The sequence below is a fragment of the Astatotilapia calliptera genome, chromosome 5 (genome assembly GCF_900246225.1).
Source record: "Astatotilapia calliptera chromosome 5, fAstCal1.2, whole genome shotgun sequence".
Taxonomy (NCBI): domain Eukaryota; kingdom Metazoa; phylum Chordata; class Actinopteri; order Cichliformes; family Cichlidae; genus Astatotilapia; species Astatotilapia calliptera.
Window position 1 is genome coordinate 37,034,035 of NC_039306.1, and position 16,597 is coordinate 37,050,631.

At 46.5% G+C, this 16,597-nt stretch overlaps 1 protein-coding gene across 1 annotated transcript in view; it reads right to left on the bottom strand.

The window, feature by feature from the left end:
- The window catches only part of LOC113023072 (receptor-type tyrosine-protein phosphatase gamma-like), a 328,780-nt gene that overhangs the window by 62,527 nt on the left and 249,656 nt on the right, over nt 1-16,597 (bottom strand). The window contains exon 5 of the mRNA XM_026169152.1: nt 8,378-8,473. Within this exon, the coding sequence (XP_026024937.1) occupies nt 8,378-8,473 (96 nt within the window). The remainder of the gene's footprint in view (nt 1-8,377; nt 8,474-16,597) is intronic.

Sequence of the window (16,597 nt, forward strand, 5' to 3'; positions counted from 1 at the left end):
GGGACGAGTTCTTGCCCCAAGTGGAGGAGTTTAAGTATCTCGGGGTCTTGTTCATGAGTGACGGGAGAAGGGAGTGGGAGATTGACAGACAGATTGGTGGTGCAGCTGCAGTGCTGTGGATACTGTACCGGTCTGTTTTGGTGAAGAGAGCTGGGTGTAAAAGCGAAGCCCTCAATTTACAGGTCAATCTTCGTTCCTACACTCACCTATGGCCAAAAGCTGTGGGTAGTGACCAAAAACGAACAACGAGATTGCAGATACAAACGGCGGAAATGGGCTTCCTCCGAAGGGTGGCTGGCCTCTCCCTTAGAGACAGGGTGAGAAGTTCGGTCATCCAGGAGGGGCTCAGAGTAGAGTTGCTGCTCCTTCACATCGAAAGGAGCCAGTTGAGGTGGTTTGGTCATCTGACAAAGATGCCTCCTGGGTGCCTCCTGGGTGCCTCCTGTGTTAGGTGTTCCTGGTATGTCCTACCGGGAGGAGGCCCCCAGGCAGACCCAGGACACAAAGGAGAGATTATATCTCTCAGCTGGCCTGGGAATGCCTTGGTGTTCCCCGGACAAGCTGGAGGAGGTGGCTGGGGAGAGGAAGGTCTGGGCTTCTCTGCTTAGGCTTTTTGATTGCACTCCAGTCATTACGGTTCACAACATATGACCACACATGTAGTGTGTTACTCAGAGGCTTGTCAGAGTCGGACGATGCCCCGACCGGTCGACCTGTGTGTGTGTGTTTGTCCTCTTCTCTCTCTCTCGCACCTCTGCGAGTGTTACGCGGCCGCGTAGCAACGAGAGACCTCTGACCCGGAAGTGCTGCCACTCTCAGCTGCCTCACCTGCGACCGATTCCTCGCCAGCTGCTGCCAATTATCCACCACCGTGGCAGGACTATTTAATGGTGTGGCTGAGTGACAGACAGCGCTGGAGTATTGCACCAAGCCTGGTAGTGACTCAAGCTCAGAGAGTGTTAAAGAGAGTGTCCGCGCGCTGGGGGCGGCTAATCGTGTCTGTTTTGCCTTTTTCCCAGGAAGCGAACGAGACGGAGAGACGGAAGGGGAGACTTCACTGAATTCCAGGAGATTTGTGGACACACGAGGGGAGAAGAGGAGAGGAGCACTGAAGGGACTTGCACTGTGGATAACTGTGGATTGGTTTTGGCTTCACTGTAAATAAAGACACTGTTCAACTTAAACGAGAGGTCCGCGTCTGGGTTCGCTAACTCACCATCCTTAACAGAATACTCCAGCCATCAACATGGATCCAGCGGACACTGTCCCGGTTCTGCGGGAACTCTCGATTCAAGGTGAGATGTTGGACGCCATGAAAAAATTATGAAACACATTGTTGATGAACAAACTGAGTTGCGGCAGCTGGTCGCTGAATTAAAAGAAATTTTGCTAACTCCACCTGGGGCCGCAGCTAATGTTCTGCCGCCCGGACCGTCTCTTAGCACAGCTGCTGCTTCTCCTCTGCTGATAAATGCCCAGAGTCGGGAAAAGAGGCTGCCCATCAGTAGCCGTGGGGATATTGACGGGTGTCACCGCAAACATCTTTCCCCACCAAGTTAATTTTCAAGTTAATTGATGAAGCCCTGGCCCAGAAGTTGGGTATAACTGTTGAACCCTTACCAGAGGTCCTCCAGGTGGCGGCTCTTAATGGTGCCCCCTTAGCTAGCATCACCCATCGCACTACAGATCTAACTCTCTCTCTCTCCAGCAACCACATGGAACAAATCAGCCTGTTCCTGTTCAAGGCTCCTCACACTCCGCTAGTTTTAGGTTACTCCTGGCTCAAACACCATAACCCGCAGATCGATTGGAGGAAGGGCAGGATAACTGGGTGGAGATCGGAAGGGCAGGATAACTGGGTGGAGATCTCAGTGTCATGAACAGTGCTTACGTTCTGCTACAGCTAGCCAGACGCACACAAGTCAGTCGTCACCAGATGCTTCACCCGATTTGACTACAGTTCCGGCTGAATATCACGACCTAGCCCAAGTGTTCAGTAAGGAAAAGGCCAAGTCTCTCTTCCCCCCCCCCCCCCCCCCCCCAATCGTCCATACAATTGTGGGATAGACTTGCTTCCCGGCGCTCCCTTGCCCACTAGCCGTCTGTACAGTATCTTGAAACCAGAGCATGAGGCAATGGTGAGCTACATAACAGATTCACTGGCGACCGGGATAATCTGGCCGTCCACCTCTCCCCTTGGGGCAGGTTTCTTCTTCGTTGAGAAGAAAGACAAGACACTCCACCCCTGCATTGACTTCCGAGGTTTAAACAAGATAACAGTTAAGAACAAATACCCGCTTCCTTTACTCACCTCTGCTTTTGAACTCCTTCAGGGAGCAACCATCTTCTCAAAACTTGATCTCCGCAATGCTTATCATCTGATTCGGATCCGCCAGGGGGATGAGTGGAAGACGGCGTTTAACAGACACCTTGGGCACTTTGAGTATTTGGTGATGCCATTCGGGCTCACAAATGATCCAGCTGTTTTTCAGGCCATGATAAATTATGTTTTACCAGACCTCATTTATCACTGCGTTTTCGTTTATCTAGACGACATCCTCGTGTTTTCCCAGTGAAAGTAAAGGAGGTGGTGGAATGGCCCGAACCCAAGAACCGTAAGCAGCTGCAAAAGTTTCTGGGATTTGCCAACTTCTATCGACGGTTTATTCGCAATTTCAGTCAAGTCGCCTTGCCCCTCACCAAACTAACCTCTCCTAAGCAGTCATTCCAGTGGTCTCCCGGCGCTGAACAAGCTTTTGAGAAACTCAGACACCTTTTTTCCTCAGCTCCGGTGATGGTGCAGGCGGACCTCAGTCAACCCTTTTTGGTGGAGGTGGATGCTTCGGACGCAGGCGTGTGGGCAATCCTATCCCAACAGGTAAACGGAGAGTTACACCCATGTGCCTTTTTCTCTCAACGTTTATCTCCTGCAGAGAGCAATTATAACGTTGGAGACCGGGAGCTCCTCGCCATAAAACTGGCCCTCGAAGAGTGGCAGCATTGGCTCGTCAGTGGTAATTTGGACAGACCACAAGAACTTAGCCTATCTCCAAGAAGCCAAGAGACTGAACGCCCGGCAGGCCAGGTGGGCTCTATTTTTCACACGGTTTAACTTAACAATCTCTTACAGACCCAGCTCCCGCAATCTCAAAGCGGATGCGTTATCACATCAATTCACCCTGGATCTTGACCCTGAAGAGAAGGAGAAACCCATTCTGCCCTCCTCATGCTTTGTGGGGGCTCTGACCTGGGAGATAGAGAGGATCATCAAGGAAGCTCAGCTGTCAGAACCTGATCCAGGGACAGGTCCAGAGGGGAGGATGTTTGTTCCCACGGCAGTCCGAAGTAAGGTCCTTCACTGGGCCCATACAGCCGAGTTCGCCTGCCACCCAGGTAAAAACCGCACTACTGCCTTTCTGCAACATTTGTTTTGGTGGCCAACTTCAGGGAAGGACGCTCAGGAGTACGTGGCGGCTTGCCCTGTTTGTGCCCGTAACAAGGCCCCCAGTTCACCTCCTGCCTCCTTCGTCCATTGCCTGTACCCAGACGCCCGTGGTCTCATATCACAATGGACTTCATCACTGGTCTCCCACCCTCTGGTAACACGGTCATCCTGACCATCATCAATCGCTTCTCTAAGGCTGTTCATTTCATCGCTCTGCCTAAACTCCCTTCAGCCCTGAAAGCTGCCAAGATTATGACACAGCAGGTGTTCCGTCTCCACGATGTTCCCCAAGATATAGTGTCCGATCGGGGTCCCCAGTTCACGTCCCGGGTATGGAAGGAGTTTTGTAAGGAACTGGGGGTCAGCTTATCTTCCGGCTTCCACCCTCAAATTAACGGGCAAACGGAACGAGCTAATCAAGAACTCGAAGCGATGCTACGTTGTGTAGTCTCTTCCAACCAATCGTCATGGAGCAATCAACTGGCTTGGATTGAATATGCCCATAATGCTAGCACGTCGGCAGCCACTGGAGTTTCCCCATTTGCGGCCTCCCTGGGGTACCAGCCCCTGCTTCTCTCTGTGTCAGAAGGGGACTTGACGGTTCCTTTGGTTAAGCACCACATGCGGCACTGCCGACAGGTATTGTGTGCCACCCGAACTGCCCTTTTGAGGACCGCCGAGCAGAACAAGAGAACACCGCCGCGTTCTGGCCCTCGCATACCGGGTCGGGCAACAGGTATGGCTTTCTGCAAAACATGTTTTCTGCAAAAAAAAGAGCAGTCGAAAGCAATTTTTGGTGTGCATGATGTAAACAATTTCGTCATGTGCTTTTTGGGGTTAAAGGAAGATGTGGACAAATAAGATGATTTGTTGTTGTGTAACTTGGGCAATCAGCAATGAGCTCCCAGCAACCCTTGCTGTTGACCTTGACATGACTTTCCGCAGTTGCCATTGCGTTCATGCTCATACAATGCCATGTGCTTGGCAAACTGATGTTACCGAAGCTGAATTGCTGGAACTTGCAAGCGACTCTGCTGCAGTGGTCGGTTCTTTAGAATTTTACCCTGTTCTTTGGTCAGGTTTTTTTTTTATCTGGTAAAAGGATAACTCGACAGACGAACCCAGTCTGAAGCAAAACTCCATTGAACAGTAGCGATTCCACAGTTCCAGTTAACTGGATGGCGAGCCAACCCAAGAGTGGTTAAGATTGCTGAGGTTGTATTGAAGCCAGAGTTTCATTTCCATTGTGTGTTGGAACAGGTACCTGCAGGACTTCAAACGTTCCTTCTTCACCAGAGTGTGGTAGGACAAACAGTTAAACAAACATAGAATGGGCCCTGATGATCCATCAGTTATCAGACATTCATTCAAACATTTGACTCAGAGAAAAGCTGTATGCCATCCATCCATCCATTTTCTTCCGCTTATCTGGGGGCAGGGGCGCGGGGGCAGCAGCCCAAGCAGAGAAGCCCCTGACCTCCCTCTCCCCAGCCACCTCCTCCAGCTTATCTGGGGGAACACCAAGGCGTTCCCAGGCCAGCTGAGAGATATAATCTCTCCAGCGTGTCTTGGGTCTGGCCCCACTTTAATTTATTTTTGGGGAGATATTTTGTATTTTATTTTATTGTATTAAGTACATTTATTTGCAGCTGCGGTGTGTCAAATATATAATTTTATCCACTGTTTATCCTGGTGTGGTCCTTCATTATTGATGTTTATACCTCTTAGATTATCTGATACTGGCCTAGTGAGAGTTTGGTCATTCTTGCTTAAAAACTGTAAGTAGGGTTACAATTTTGTATCAATTGCTTTTGCTGAAAATGAATTACAGTTGTCCAGGCTAGAAGTAATTAACACATGAAATAGTTTCGCAGGACAAGATGTCTCTAATTTTGGAGCTATTGCTCAAATGCAAGAAACCAGTTTGCATATTAAACATATATTTTTATATATATTCAATGACTTGAAGAATCTTGAAGAATCTTCAAGTCATTTTTTGACCAGAATATCCTTCAATGTTACTTGAGGCCAAGGTAATGCCATCTAGAGTACACATCTAGTTAAACACCATATTTAAGGACACGGTTTAGCACACTGGGATGAGCAGGCGACCATATGCCGCATGGCTGAGATGCTTTCCCTCTCTCTCTCCCCCTGCTTTCCTATCACTCTTTAATGTACCCTTTGAAATAAAGCTGTAAAAAGGCCAAAAAACACACCATATTTAAAGGATTTTTAGGGTCGCGTACGTAACCTCAGTTTTATCTGAAATGCAGTTTATCTAATTCATGTGTGTCAATAAAATAAACAGCAGGTGTAAAGGTCTTGCTTGATGGATAGATAAAGTTGGGTATCCACTGCGCAGCAGTGAAAATGTATTATGTACCTTCTGATACTACTGCCTAAGATAAGCATGTATAATGCAAGGGTGTGCGTGAAGAATGTCAAGAACTCATCCCTGACTTGAAGTGGATACTCCACCCTTTTCTGACTGAGAACCATGGCCTCAGATTTGGAGATGCTGATCCTCATTCCCGCCGCTTAATTCCAGTGCGACCTGGAGGCCATCAACCGATGAAGCCAACAGAACCATCATCTTCGAAAAGCAGAGATGACATTCTGAGACCACCCAAGTGAAAGCCTTCCATCACTTGGCTTTGCCTAGAAATTCGCCTAGAGATTCTGTTCATAAAAATTATGAACAGAATCAGTGACAAAAGGGCAACCCTGGCAGAGCCCATCACCCACCAAGAACGAGTTTGATTTATTGCCGGCTATGCGAACCAAGCTCTTGCAATGGTTGTATAGGGATCAAATGGTGTAGCAATGGGCCAGACACCCCATACTCCCGCAACACCTCCCACAGGACACTCCGAGGGACACGGTCGAATACCTTCTTCAAGTCCACAAAACGCATGTAGACTGGTTGGGCAAACTCCAATCCACCCTCATGTATCCTGAAGAGGATAAAGAGCTGGTCCAGTGTTCCGTGACAAGGGCGAAAACTGCATTGTTTCTCCTGTATCTGAGATTCCACTAATGGACGGACTCTCCTTTCCAGCACTCTGGCATAGACCTTCCCAGGGAGGCTGTGATACCCCTGGAACACACCCTCCGGTCCATCTTCTTAAAGATGGGGACCACCACCCCGGTCTGCCAGTCCAGGGGTACCGCCCCTGATGTCCATGCAACATTGTAGAGACGTGTCAGCCAGGACAGCCCTACAACATCCAGAGCCCTCAGGAATCCAGGGCGGACCTCATCCACCACAGGGGCTCTGCCACTAAGGAGTTGATTAACTGCCTCAGTGACCTCACACCTGGAAATTGGCGGGTCATCCAACTCTGCTTCTTCTACATTCCAGTGTGTGAATGTGTGTGTGAATGGGTGGATGACTGGATATGTAAAGCGCTTTGGGGTCCTTAGGGACTAGTAAGGCGCTATATAAATACAGGCCATTTACCATTTACCATTCTATGGAAGACGTGTCAGTGGGATTAAGGAGGTCCTCGAAGTATTCCTTCCACCGCCCAACAATTTTCTCAGTTGAAGTCAGCAGTGCTCCACCCGCACTATACACAGTACAGGTAGAGCACCACTTTCCCCTCCTGAGTCGCCTGAAGGTTTGCCAGAATCTCTTCTTCAGCGTGGTGGCTCCCTTCACCTCTGGTGTCCATCATTTGGTTCGGGGGTTTACTACCATGACAGGCAACAACCACCTTGCGGCCGCAGCTCAGTGCATCAACTTCGGCAATGGAGGTGCTGAACATGGTCCATTCAGACTCATTCAGATGTCCCCAGTCTCCCTTGGAATGCTGTTGAAGCTCTGCCTAAGGTGTGCGTTGAAGATCTGGGGCGGACTGGGGCCTCTGCTAGACATTCCCAGCACACCCTCACTGTACGTTTAGGAGCACCAGGTCTGTCCAGTGGCCTCCCCCAGCTCAGCCCCTCTCTTTACCCGAGTGTGCAGAACATATGGCTGGAACATATATGTTTTCAGAAACATTGCGTGTATTTTTAATCATAACTGTGGTTTTACATGGCTGGTATATTGTTTGAAGTCCACACTTTCAACACAAGTTGAAATGGAGACTTTGTGTCAGGGCAGGCGGAGAGGAGGATCCAAACGCAGGACTCAGACACTAACTTGACACTCAAAAACCTCAGCTTTATTGCTGGTACGAAAACAAAACATGAAGTGACCATGGAATATGGAGAACCGAAACACACAGGCATAATCTGATGGTACGACGCGACACTGAGCACAGGAAAACACAGGGCTAATATACACAGGGTGGTAATCAGCGAATGGGCAACAGGAGGGAGACACAGCTGGGAGAGATCAGGGTTAACGAGACGGGGGGAACCAAGCTGCACACACTAACATAAGACAAAGACTTTCACAACAAAACAGGAAACATGAATTACTAAACAAGCATGCAGACTTTACATTGAGAGACAGACAAAGAATGACACATGGAACCTGAACTAAACGTGAGATATAACTGAGAACAAATCCTTAAGCACGGATAAACAGAAACAAGAAATAATAATCATCGTCACTATGAGAATAAGAAAGCAATCCATGAAGCAGAATTAAACCGAAATATAATAAACTCAAAATACTGGGTCCAACGGACCCAGAACCGTGACACTTTGGGTCACTGCATCTTGTTGCTGGAGTTGCAATATGAGTTCACAAGGCTTAGATGTCCCTTGTAACATAATGTTAGACAGTCTGCTAGATGTCTGCACTGTGTTATTGTATCAACAACCTCTGATATGTCAGTACAAAGCTTGTACTGACAGAATTTTCTTTTTGCAGTGAGTTCTCCTGTAAAACATTAATGATAAATTCCCAACCCAGAAGAAAGAACATGCACAACTGAAATCTACCTCATCTTTCGAGTAAGTAACATAACCTTTTCCTACCTGGAAAAAAACAGCCATGGCTGCAATGATTCTCTTCTCTCTGAGTGCTGCAGTGAGACTTTCAAAGTCATCTGAGTTATACATGTAGATCTGCATCTGTGGAAAAAGAAAAAACTGACATTAGTTTGTGAGACAGAAAACTAGTGAAACCATGTTAATTTATGGTGCTGTGGCTCAGGAGGTATAGCAGCAGTTCACATGTTGTAGGTGTACAGACACCCAAAGCTGCCATGAAATATATATTTAGATTTATATACAATTTTGGCCACTTAGTTATGACGTTCCATGTATGTCCTGTGCGCTAGCATCTCGCACGCTGGTGCAATGTGAAGGATTGTCTCAGGGGCATCTTTACACAGCCTGTCTGCTTTGCCTGGTGTGGTAGACCACAGCCTCTCTGGATCTTAGAGCTTGCTCCTGTGCTGCCTCTGTGCTGTCTTTTAGTCCAACTTTATCCACTGGTAGGATTTCTGGATGCCAGCCACTTACTCTATCTGTTGGTGGTACATACTGTGCAGGGACCTGTCCTTGCATGGTTCTTCCTCTTGCTCCTCTTCTTTTTGGGATTTCTCCTGCCTGAGGTGTTCACTAAGCACACAGTTGGTTGTGACGATCTTCCTGATGTACTCATTGATGTTCATTGTTTCATCCTGGATAGTGGTTCTGCGGTGGTTTGCAATGTTGCCTTCAGATAGAACTGAGAGGATCGCACTAACTACCTTCCCTCTCTTTGTTACCATCCGACTGCACTTCTCCACTCCAAATAACATTGCTGTATATCCTGGTGGTGTGGAACAGTGAATCAATGTCTTGTTCACTCTCAGCATCGAGCTTCAACCATGTTAAGGAGGTGGCTGACAACTGCTCCCTTCCGTAGTCAGTGTCGGTAGCCAGTCTTGTCAATGATCTCACTGAGAGGGTTCAGGCCTATGCAGAACAGCAGTGTGGACAGAGCATCTCCTTGTTAGATCCTTAGTTGGCCTCTAATGTTGCTGAGTTCCTAATGAAGGCTCTGTTTCCTTCACCCTCCACATTTTCTCGAGCTCTTCTCTGAGCCCTTGGTATTTCTCAAGCTTCTCGTGTTCCTTCTTTCTGATGTTGGTGTCATTGGGAACCGCTACATCTATCACTACGGCCGTCTTCTTCTGTTTGTCTACCATCATTATGTCCAGTTGCTTAGCCACCACCATTATGTCCGTCTGTATCAACAGGGGATATTGAATTCTATAAGATAAAGCCATATATACACGTGTATCTGATCTTCTATCAAAAGTTATAGCTATCTTTATGAAGGATATCCTCGTTCATTCTTGGCATACAGCTTGATGTCATCCATGTAGAGGAGGTGGCTGACAACTGCTCCATTCCGTAGTCGGTATCCGTAGCCAGTCTTGTTAATGATCTCACTGAGGGGATTCAGGCACCATAGTCTGGAGTGCCACAACATTGGTGGGAATGCAGATGTTCAGATGTTCTGGCCGCGATACTTAAGTATCTAGCTATCCCTACAGAAGACGAGCGAGCATAAGGTGAGTAATACTTTATAAGGGAGAAGTGTGTGAATGGGTGAATGACTGAATGTAGTGTGAAGCGCTTTGGGGTCCTTAGGGACTACAAAAGCGCTATACAAATGCAGGCCATTTACCATGCAGGCCATAAGGGGCACATAATTTCAAATGCTACATTTGTATCAGCTCAACAAATATCAGTAAACACAATGTTTATGTGCAGCTTGTTTCACACCGTATTTGCCACAGTAGCTAAAAATCCAGCTTCTGTTCAGAGACAGAAAAGAGTGAGAGCTGACTTCAATCAGAGATGGAGAAAGATGTAAGAAAGACAGGACAGGAGAAGAAGAAGAGCAGTGTTCAGAGGCATTTGATAAATTGCTAATTAAATGTATGCATGTAGTTTCTCATTTTTTAAATCAGATATTAAATCTGCACATGATGTGAATTTATGATTTTTCATTTTGTGAAACATCCTGCAAAAAAAACCTGATGTATATTAACACTTCGTAGTCTAGTGCAATGAATTGTTTTAAGGTCTCTGCCTTACAATATAAAGCACCTCATGGTAATTACTGTTTTGTAATTTGGTGCTAAATAAATCATACTAAATGAATTAAATAAACAGTTTGGCTCACGGTAACATGATGAGTTTATTGAATTCAGTTGTGTAAGTTCACAAAGAGCAGTAAACTTCAGAGTAGCTGCAGCAGCAGGTCTGCTGATCACAGCCTGTACACTAAGAAAATCTACTGGAGCTCTCAATAGAAATTATTGTCAGTTTTCCCTAGAGCCACTAAGATTGTATGGTTCCTCCATTGGCTGAATCACATTTTAATCCCCGAGTGTGCTAATGTTCCTGTTGAGGTCTGGAAGCAAAGCCACGCTCTACAATGTAGGCAACAGAAAATTGGGCTATTTAAAAAAAACCCTTCTTTTTCATGCTCATGATATTGACTGAAGTAAATGATTGAATCTCATTGAAACATTAATTCTCCCATCCATTTACAGTTTAGTCACAGACCATCGGCTTATCCACAATGTGCATATACAAAGCACCAGATAAAAAGCTGTTAGCCTCTCAGCTTTCCCAGCTCCACTTATTGTTAACAGGACACAGGCACTCTCTGACAGAGACAACTACACTTTTCGATGAGACTAAAATAAGCACAACTTTCAGCAACAATAGCCAACTGCAGCCACACGATGGAAATAATGCAAATGCACAAATTGACAGGCAGTGAGCTTGATGACAGTGCTGCCTGTGATGAAAGGAAAGAGAAGAAAAAAAAACTCTGAAAGTCTCTGTGTGGTCAACAAGTGACACAAATCATGCCCCTATCGTGTGTCCCAATCAGAGATAGTCAGGGGCGGCACCTCTATGATTGGCCGTGCTCCTGTACTTGTCCCATAGTCCTTTGTGTGTACGTTTGAAAGTGCAGGTGGAAGAGGGAGGTGAGTAGCTTGAACAAAGTGATATCGATTCATGAAATCCCGAATCGACTTTTAAATATATAAATGTATTTTGCCAGAAATGCCAGAATCTCAGCAAACACCAAACAGCAAATGAGAGCAGGTAAACAGATTCCACACAAAGAGGTAAACATAGACCGGACCCGAAGCATCAGAATCAGCTTTCTCTTTCTTGGCTTTCTCACCCAACGGACACGCCGTTGGGGCTGAAAGCCGACAGCTCACTGATTCTGATGCTTCGGTTGGTCCTTCGCTTTGTGTTTGTGTCTTTTTTGCATCTACAGGGAGTGCAGAATTATTAGGCAAGTTGTATTTTTGAGGAATAATTTTATTATTGAACAACAACCATGTTCTCAATGAACCCAAAAAACTCATTAATATCAAAGCTGAATGTTTTTGGAAGTAGTTTTTAGTTTGTTTGTAGTTTTAGCTATTTTAGGGGGATATCTGTGTGTGCAGGTGACTATTACTGTGCATAATTATTAGGCAACTTAACAAAAAAAAAATATACCCATTTCAATTACTTATTTTTACCAGTGAAACCAATATAACATCTCCACATTCACAAATATACATTTCTGACATTCAAAAACAAAACAAAAACAAATCAGATTAGATTAGATTAGATTAGATAGAACTTTATTAATCCCTCGGGTGGGTTCCTCTGGGAAATTCGATTTCCAAAAAAGCACAGCACTGACAGAAGTTACAGAGTTATACACACACACACATATATATAAATACAGAGACAATATAAATAAAATATACGAAGGGGATAAATAGAATAAATAGGAATAAAAATAAAAATACAAGTGAATTGCACATTTCAAGTATTGAGTCTATTGCACCGTTGACTATTTACAAAAGTATTGCACAAAAGGTATTGCACAGTGAGGTGAAGAGGCACTGCAGCTCAGTTGTTCCCCCCTCCTTTGTCCTCCTGTTTCCCCTCCCTCTCCCCTCCAGAGAGGAGTTAAACAGTCTGATGGCGTGTGGGACAAAGGAGTTTTTAAGTCTGTTAGTTCTTGTCTTTGGGAGAAGCAACCTGTCACTGAACAGACTCTTCTGGTTGTTAATGGCCGTGTGCAGAGGATGCCCAGCATTGTCCATAATGTCCATCAGTTTCTTTAATGTCCTTTTCTCTGCCACTGTCACCAGAGTGTCCAGCTTCATGCCGACCACAGAGCTAGCCCTCCTGATCAGTTTCTCCAGCCTGGATGAGTCCTTCTTTGCTGTGCTGCTCCCCCAGCACACCACAGCATAGAAAAGTACTCCAGCAACCACCGACTGGTAAAACATCCTCGGGAGCTTCCTGCAGATGTTAAAAGACCTCAGCCTCCTGAGGAAGTACAGTCGGCTTTGGGCTTTTTTATACAGGTGCTCTGTGTTGCATGACCAGTCCAGTTTATTGTCCACCCACAGCCCGAGGTACTTGTACTTGTTGACCACCTCCACCTCCTCCCCCTCTATCTGAACCGGCAGTGGACCTGCTCTAGACCTCCCGAAGTCCACAACCAGTTCCTTAGTCTTTGAGGTGTTGAGTTGCAGGTGGTTTGTGTGACTCCATGCGACAAAGTTCCGCACCAGACTTCTGTACTCCTCTTCCTGATCATCCCAGATACACCCCATGATGGCCGTGTCGTCTGCAAACTTCTGAATGTGGCATAATTCAGAGTTGTAGCAGAAGTCAGAGGTGTACAGGGTGAAGAGAAGAGGGGACAGCACAGTTCCCTGTGGTGCTCCTGTGCTGCTGACCACTGTGTCAGACGTGATGTCCTTCAGCCTGACGTACTGTGGTCTGTCGGTGAGGTAGTCGGAGATCCAAGCCACCAGGCAGGGGTCCACCTCCATCCTGTTCAGTTTTTCTTGAAGCATACAGGGCCGGATGGTATTAAAGGCACTGGAAAAGTCAAGAAACAGGATCCTGACCGTGCCTTTTCCCCCATCCAGGTGTGAGTGGGCTCTGTGTAGGAGGTACAGGATGGCATCCTCCACTCCGACACCCGCCTTGTATGCAAACTGTAGTGGGTCCTGGGCATGTTGTACCTGTGGTCGGAGGAGGTTGAGGAAGAGCCGCTCTAGAGTCTTCATAAGATGTGACGTCAGTGCCACCGGTCGGAAGTCATTCAGCTCATTGGGCCGGTTCTTTTTGGGGACCGGGACGATGCAGGATGTCTTCCATAGGGCGGGCACTCTCCCCAGTCGCAGACTGAGGTTGAAGACTCGTTGTAGCGGCTCCCCAAGTTCAGTAGCACACGCCTTTAGCATCCTAGGACACACCTTGTCTGGGCCTGCTGCCTTTCTGGGGCGAAGCTTCCTCAGTTGTCTCCTGACCTGATCCACTGTGACACTGGGAGATGTTTGGGAAGAGGGGAGGGGGGGAGATGTCTTGCTGCTGAGAGAGGGATTGGAGGAGGGGGGTGTCATGGTGTCAGGAAGGGGGGGAAGCGAGGGAGGTAGGAGAGTGGGGATTGGACTCTGTAGTGAAGGTGAGGGTGGGGGGATTGTGGGCTGGTCAAACCTGTTGAAGAAGTTGTTAAGTTCGTTTGCCTTCTCCACAGTCCCCCCCACTGTGCTTTTCTTGGTGTTGTGGCCTGTGATGGTTTTCACACCAGTGAAATCAGCGACCAATATAGCCACCTTTCTTTGCAAGGACACTCAAAAGCCTGCCATCCATGGATTCTGTCAGTGTTTTGATCTGTTCACCATCAACATTGCGTGCAGCAGCAACCACAGCCTCCCAGACACTGTTCAGAGAGGTGTACTGTTTTCCCTCCTTGTAAATCTCACATTTGATGATGGACCACAGGTTCTCAATGGGGTTCAGATCAGGTGAACAAGGAGGCCATGTCATTAGTTTTTCTTCTTTTATACCCTTTCTTGCCAGCCACGCTGTGGAGTACTTGGACGCGTGTGATGGAGCATTGTCCTGCATGAAAATCATGTTTTTCTTGAAGGATGCAGACTTCTTCCTGTACCACTGCTTGAAGAAGGTGTCTTCCAGAAACTGGCAGTAGGACTGGGAGTTGAGCTTGACTCCATCCTCAACCCGAAAAGGCCCCACAAGCTCATCTTTGATGATACCAGCCCAAACCAGTACTCCACCTCCACCTTGCTGGCGTCTGAGTCGGACTGGAGCTCTCTGCCTTTACCAATCCAGCCACGGGCCCATCCATCTGGCCCATCAAGACTCACTCTCATTTCATCAGTCCATAAAACCTTAGAAAAACTAGTCTTGAGATATTTCTTGGCCCAGTCTTGACGTTTCAGCTTGTGCGTCTTGTTCAGTGGTGGTCGTCTTTCAGCCTTTCTTACCTTGGCCATGTCTCTGAGTATTGCACACCTTGTGCTTTTTGGGCACTCCAGTGATGTTGCAGCTCTGAAATATGGCCAAACTGGTGGCAAGTGGCATCTTGGCAGCTGCACGCTGACTTTTCTCAGTTCATGGGCAGTTATGTTGCACCTTGGTTTTTCCACACACTTCTTGCGACGCTGTTGACTATTTTGAATGAAACGCTTGATTGTTCGATGATCACGCTTCAGAAGCTTTGCGATTTTGAGACTGCTGCATCCCTCTGCAAGATATCTCACTATTTTTGACTTTTCTGAGCCTGTCAAGTCCTTCTTTTGACCCATTTTGCCAAAGGAAAGGACGTTGCCTAATAATTATGCACACCTGATATAGGGTGTTGATGTCATTAGTCCACACCCCTTCTCATTACAGAGATGCACATCACCTAATATGCTTAATTGGTAGTAGGCTTTCGAGCCTATACAGCTTGGAGTAAGACAACATGCATGAAGAGGATGATGTGGACAAAATACTCATTTGCCTAATAATTCTGCACTCCCTGTAGATTCTGAGCTGCAGGTTTCGTCTCTCTCCAACCAAAATTCACTGAACCAGCAGCAAAAGAAGATCAAAACTACACTTCACATTTGATAAATGTCGTCCTTAATTCCCTCTGACTTTTGCTGTTTTGCTTTTATCACCATCAGTGTGATAAAATCACACTTCATGCACAGCTCTCTCTGTGTACTTCAAGAACAGTTTCCCATCTCAAATCTCTGTTTTCTGCATTATTCATTCGGTTATTACCCACCAGTCTACCATTGTTTACAGCGCTCTCAGCCGCTGTCCTTTTTTTTTTTTTTTGACTTTTTTACTGATTTTTTACTGATCTTGGACAAGAAAGCCTAATTTCTGCTGTTCAATACTGAAGAAATTTGTACTTTTTAAAATTGCAGAATAATTTTAAAGTTATCTGCTATAAAATCCCAGGCAAGGAAAATCACTTTCATGTTTTTCTGTGTTTTATCCTCAGTTACTTTGACACAAAGGCATCTGCTGTGATGCTTACACTTTTGATAAAGTCTCGCGAGTGTCAGTTGTCTTTTTATAGATATAAAAATATGGAAATGTACTGATACATGATCAGAATTATAATATTTCTGGCTCAGGCAAAATCAAAATCAAAATCAAGAAGGTTGGCTACTGTTTGTCCGTGATTTGGACAGCGCAGCGTGTGTTCCTCACACAGGGGAAACAAATTCTGTCAGGGAGACCTACCTTGTACTTGTGCAGGTGAAGCCAAAGGGAAGACATGCTTCATCATATTTTCTAGTATTTGGATTGGAAGGAAGTTGGTTTGGGAACATATTTGGGAATGCTTCATCTCCTGCTTTGCGGTTGTGTGGGCGCCCCAATGTCCAAGCATTTTTTTGTTGTTATTGTTTTTCACATTCATACCGCACCCCCCTCCCCCCTGCAATGGCTCTGCACCCCCCTGTGGCGGAAAGTGGAGTAGTCGAGACACCCGGCTGTTCCTGTATCACTGGAAATCGCGGGAAATCATGTAGTCATGCAGCTGTTACTCTGTGGAAGGTATATCACCTATGTGGATATCAAAATGTTTAAATGACTGAAACAGAAACTCTGGAAGGCTGTGATTGAGGAGTCACGATGCTGCTATCTAGTTACCCACATAGCAAGGAAGTCCGGCCCAGATCTGGTATCAAGCTGGCACTGCTGGCTGACTTCTGGCATGATAAGATGTATGTCATCCAGATATGGGCCAGGCGTGGCATAGATGGCACTGTCTATGTGATGGCATGCCATATCGGGCTCGATTGTGATTTGGTTTATGTGGCCCAGGCCCATAGAAAACAGGTCTAGCCCTGATCTGGCATCAAGCTGGCACTTCTGACTGACTGGTGTAATGGCAGAGTGTATGTCAAC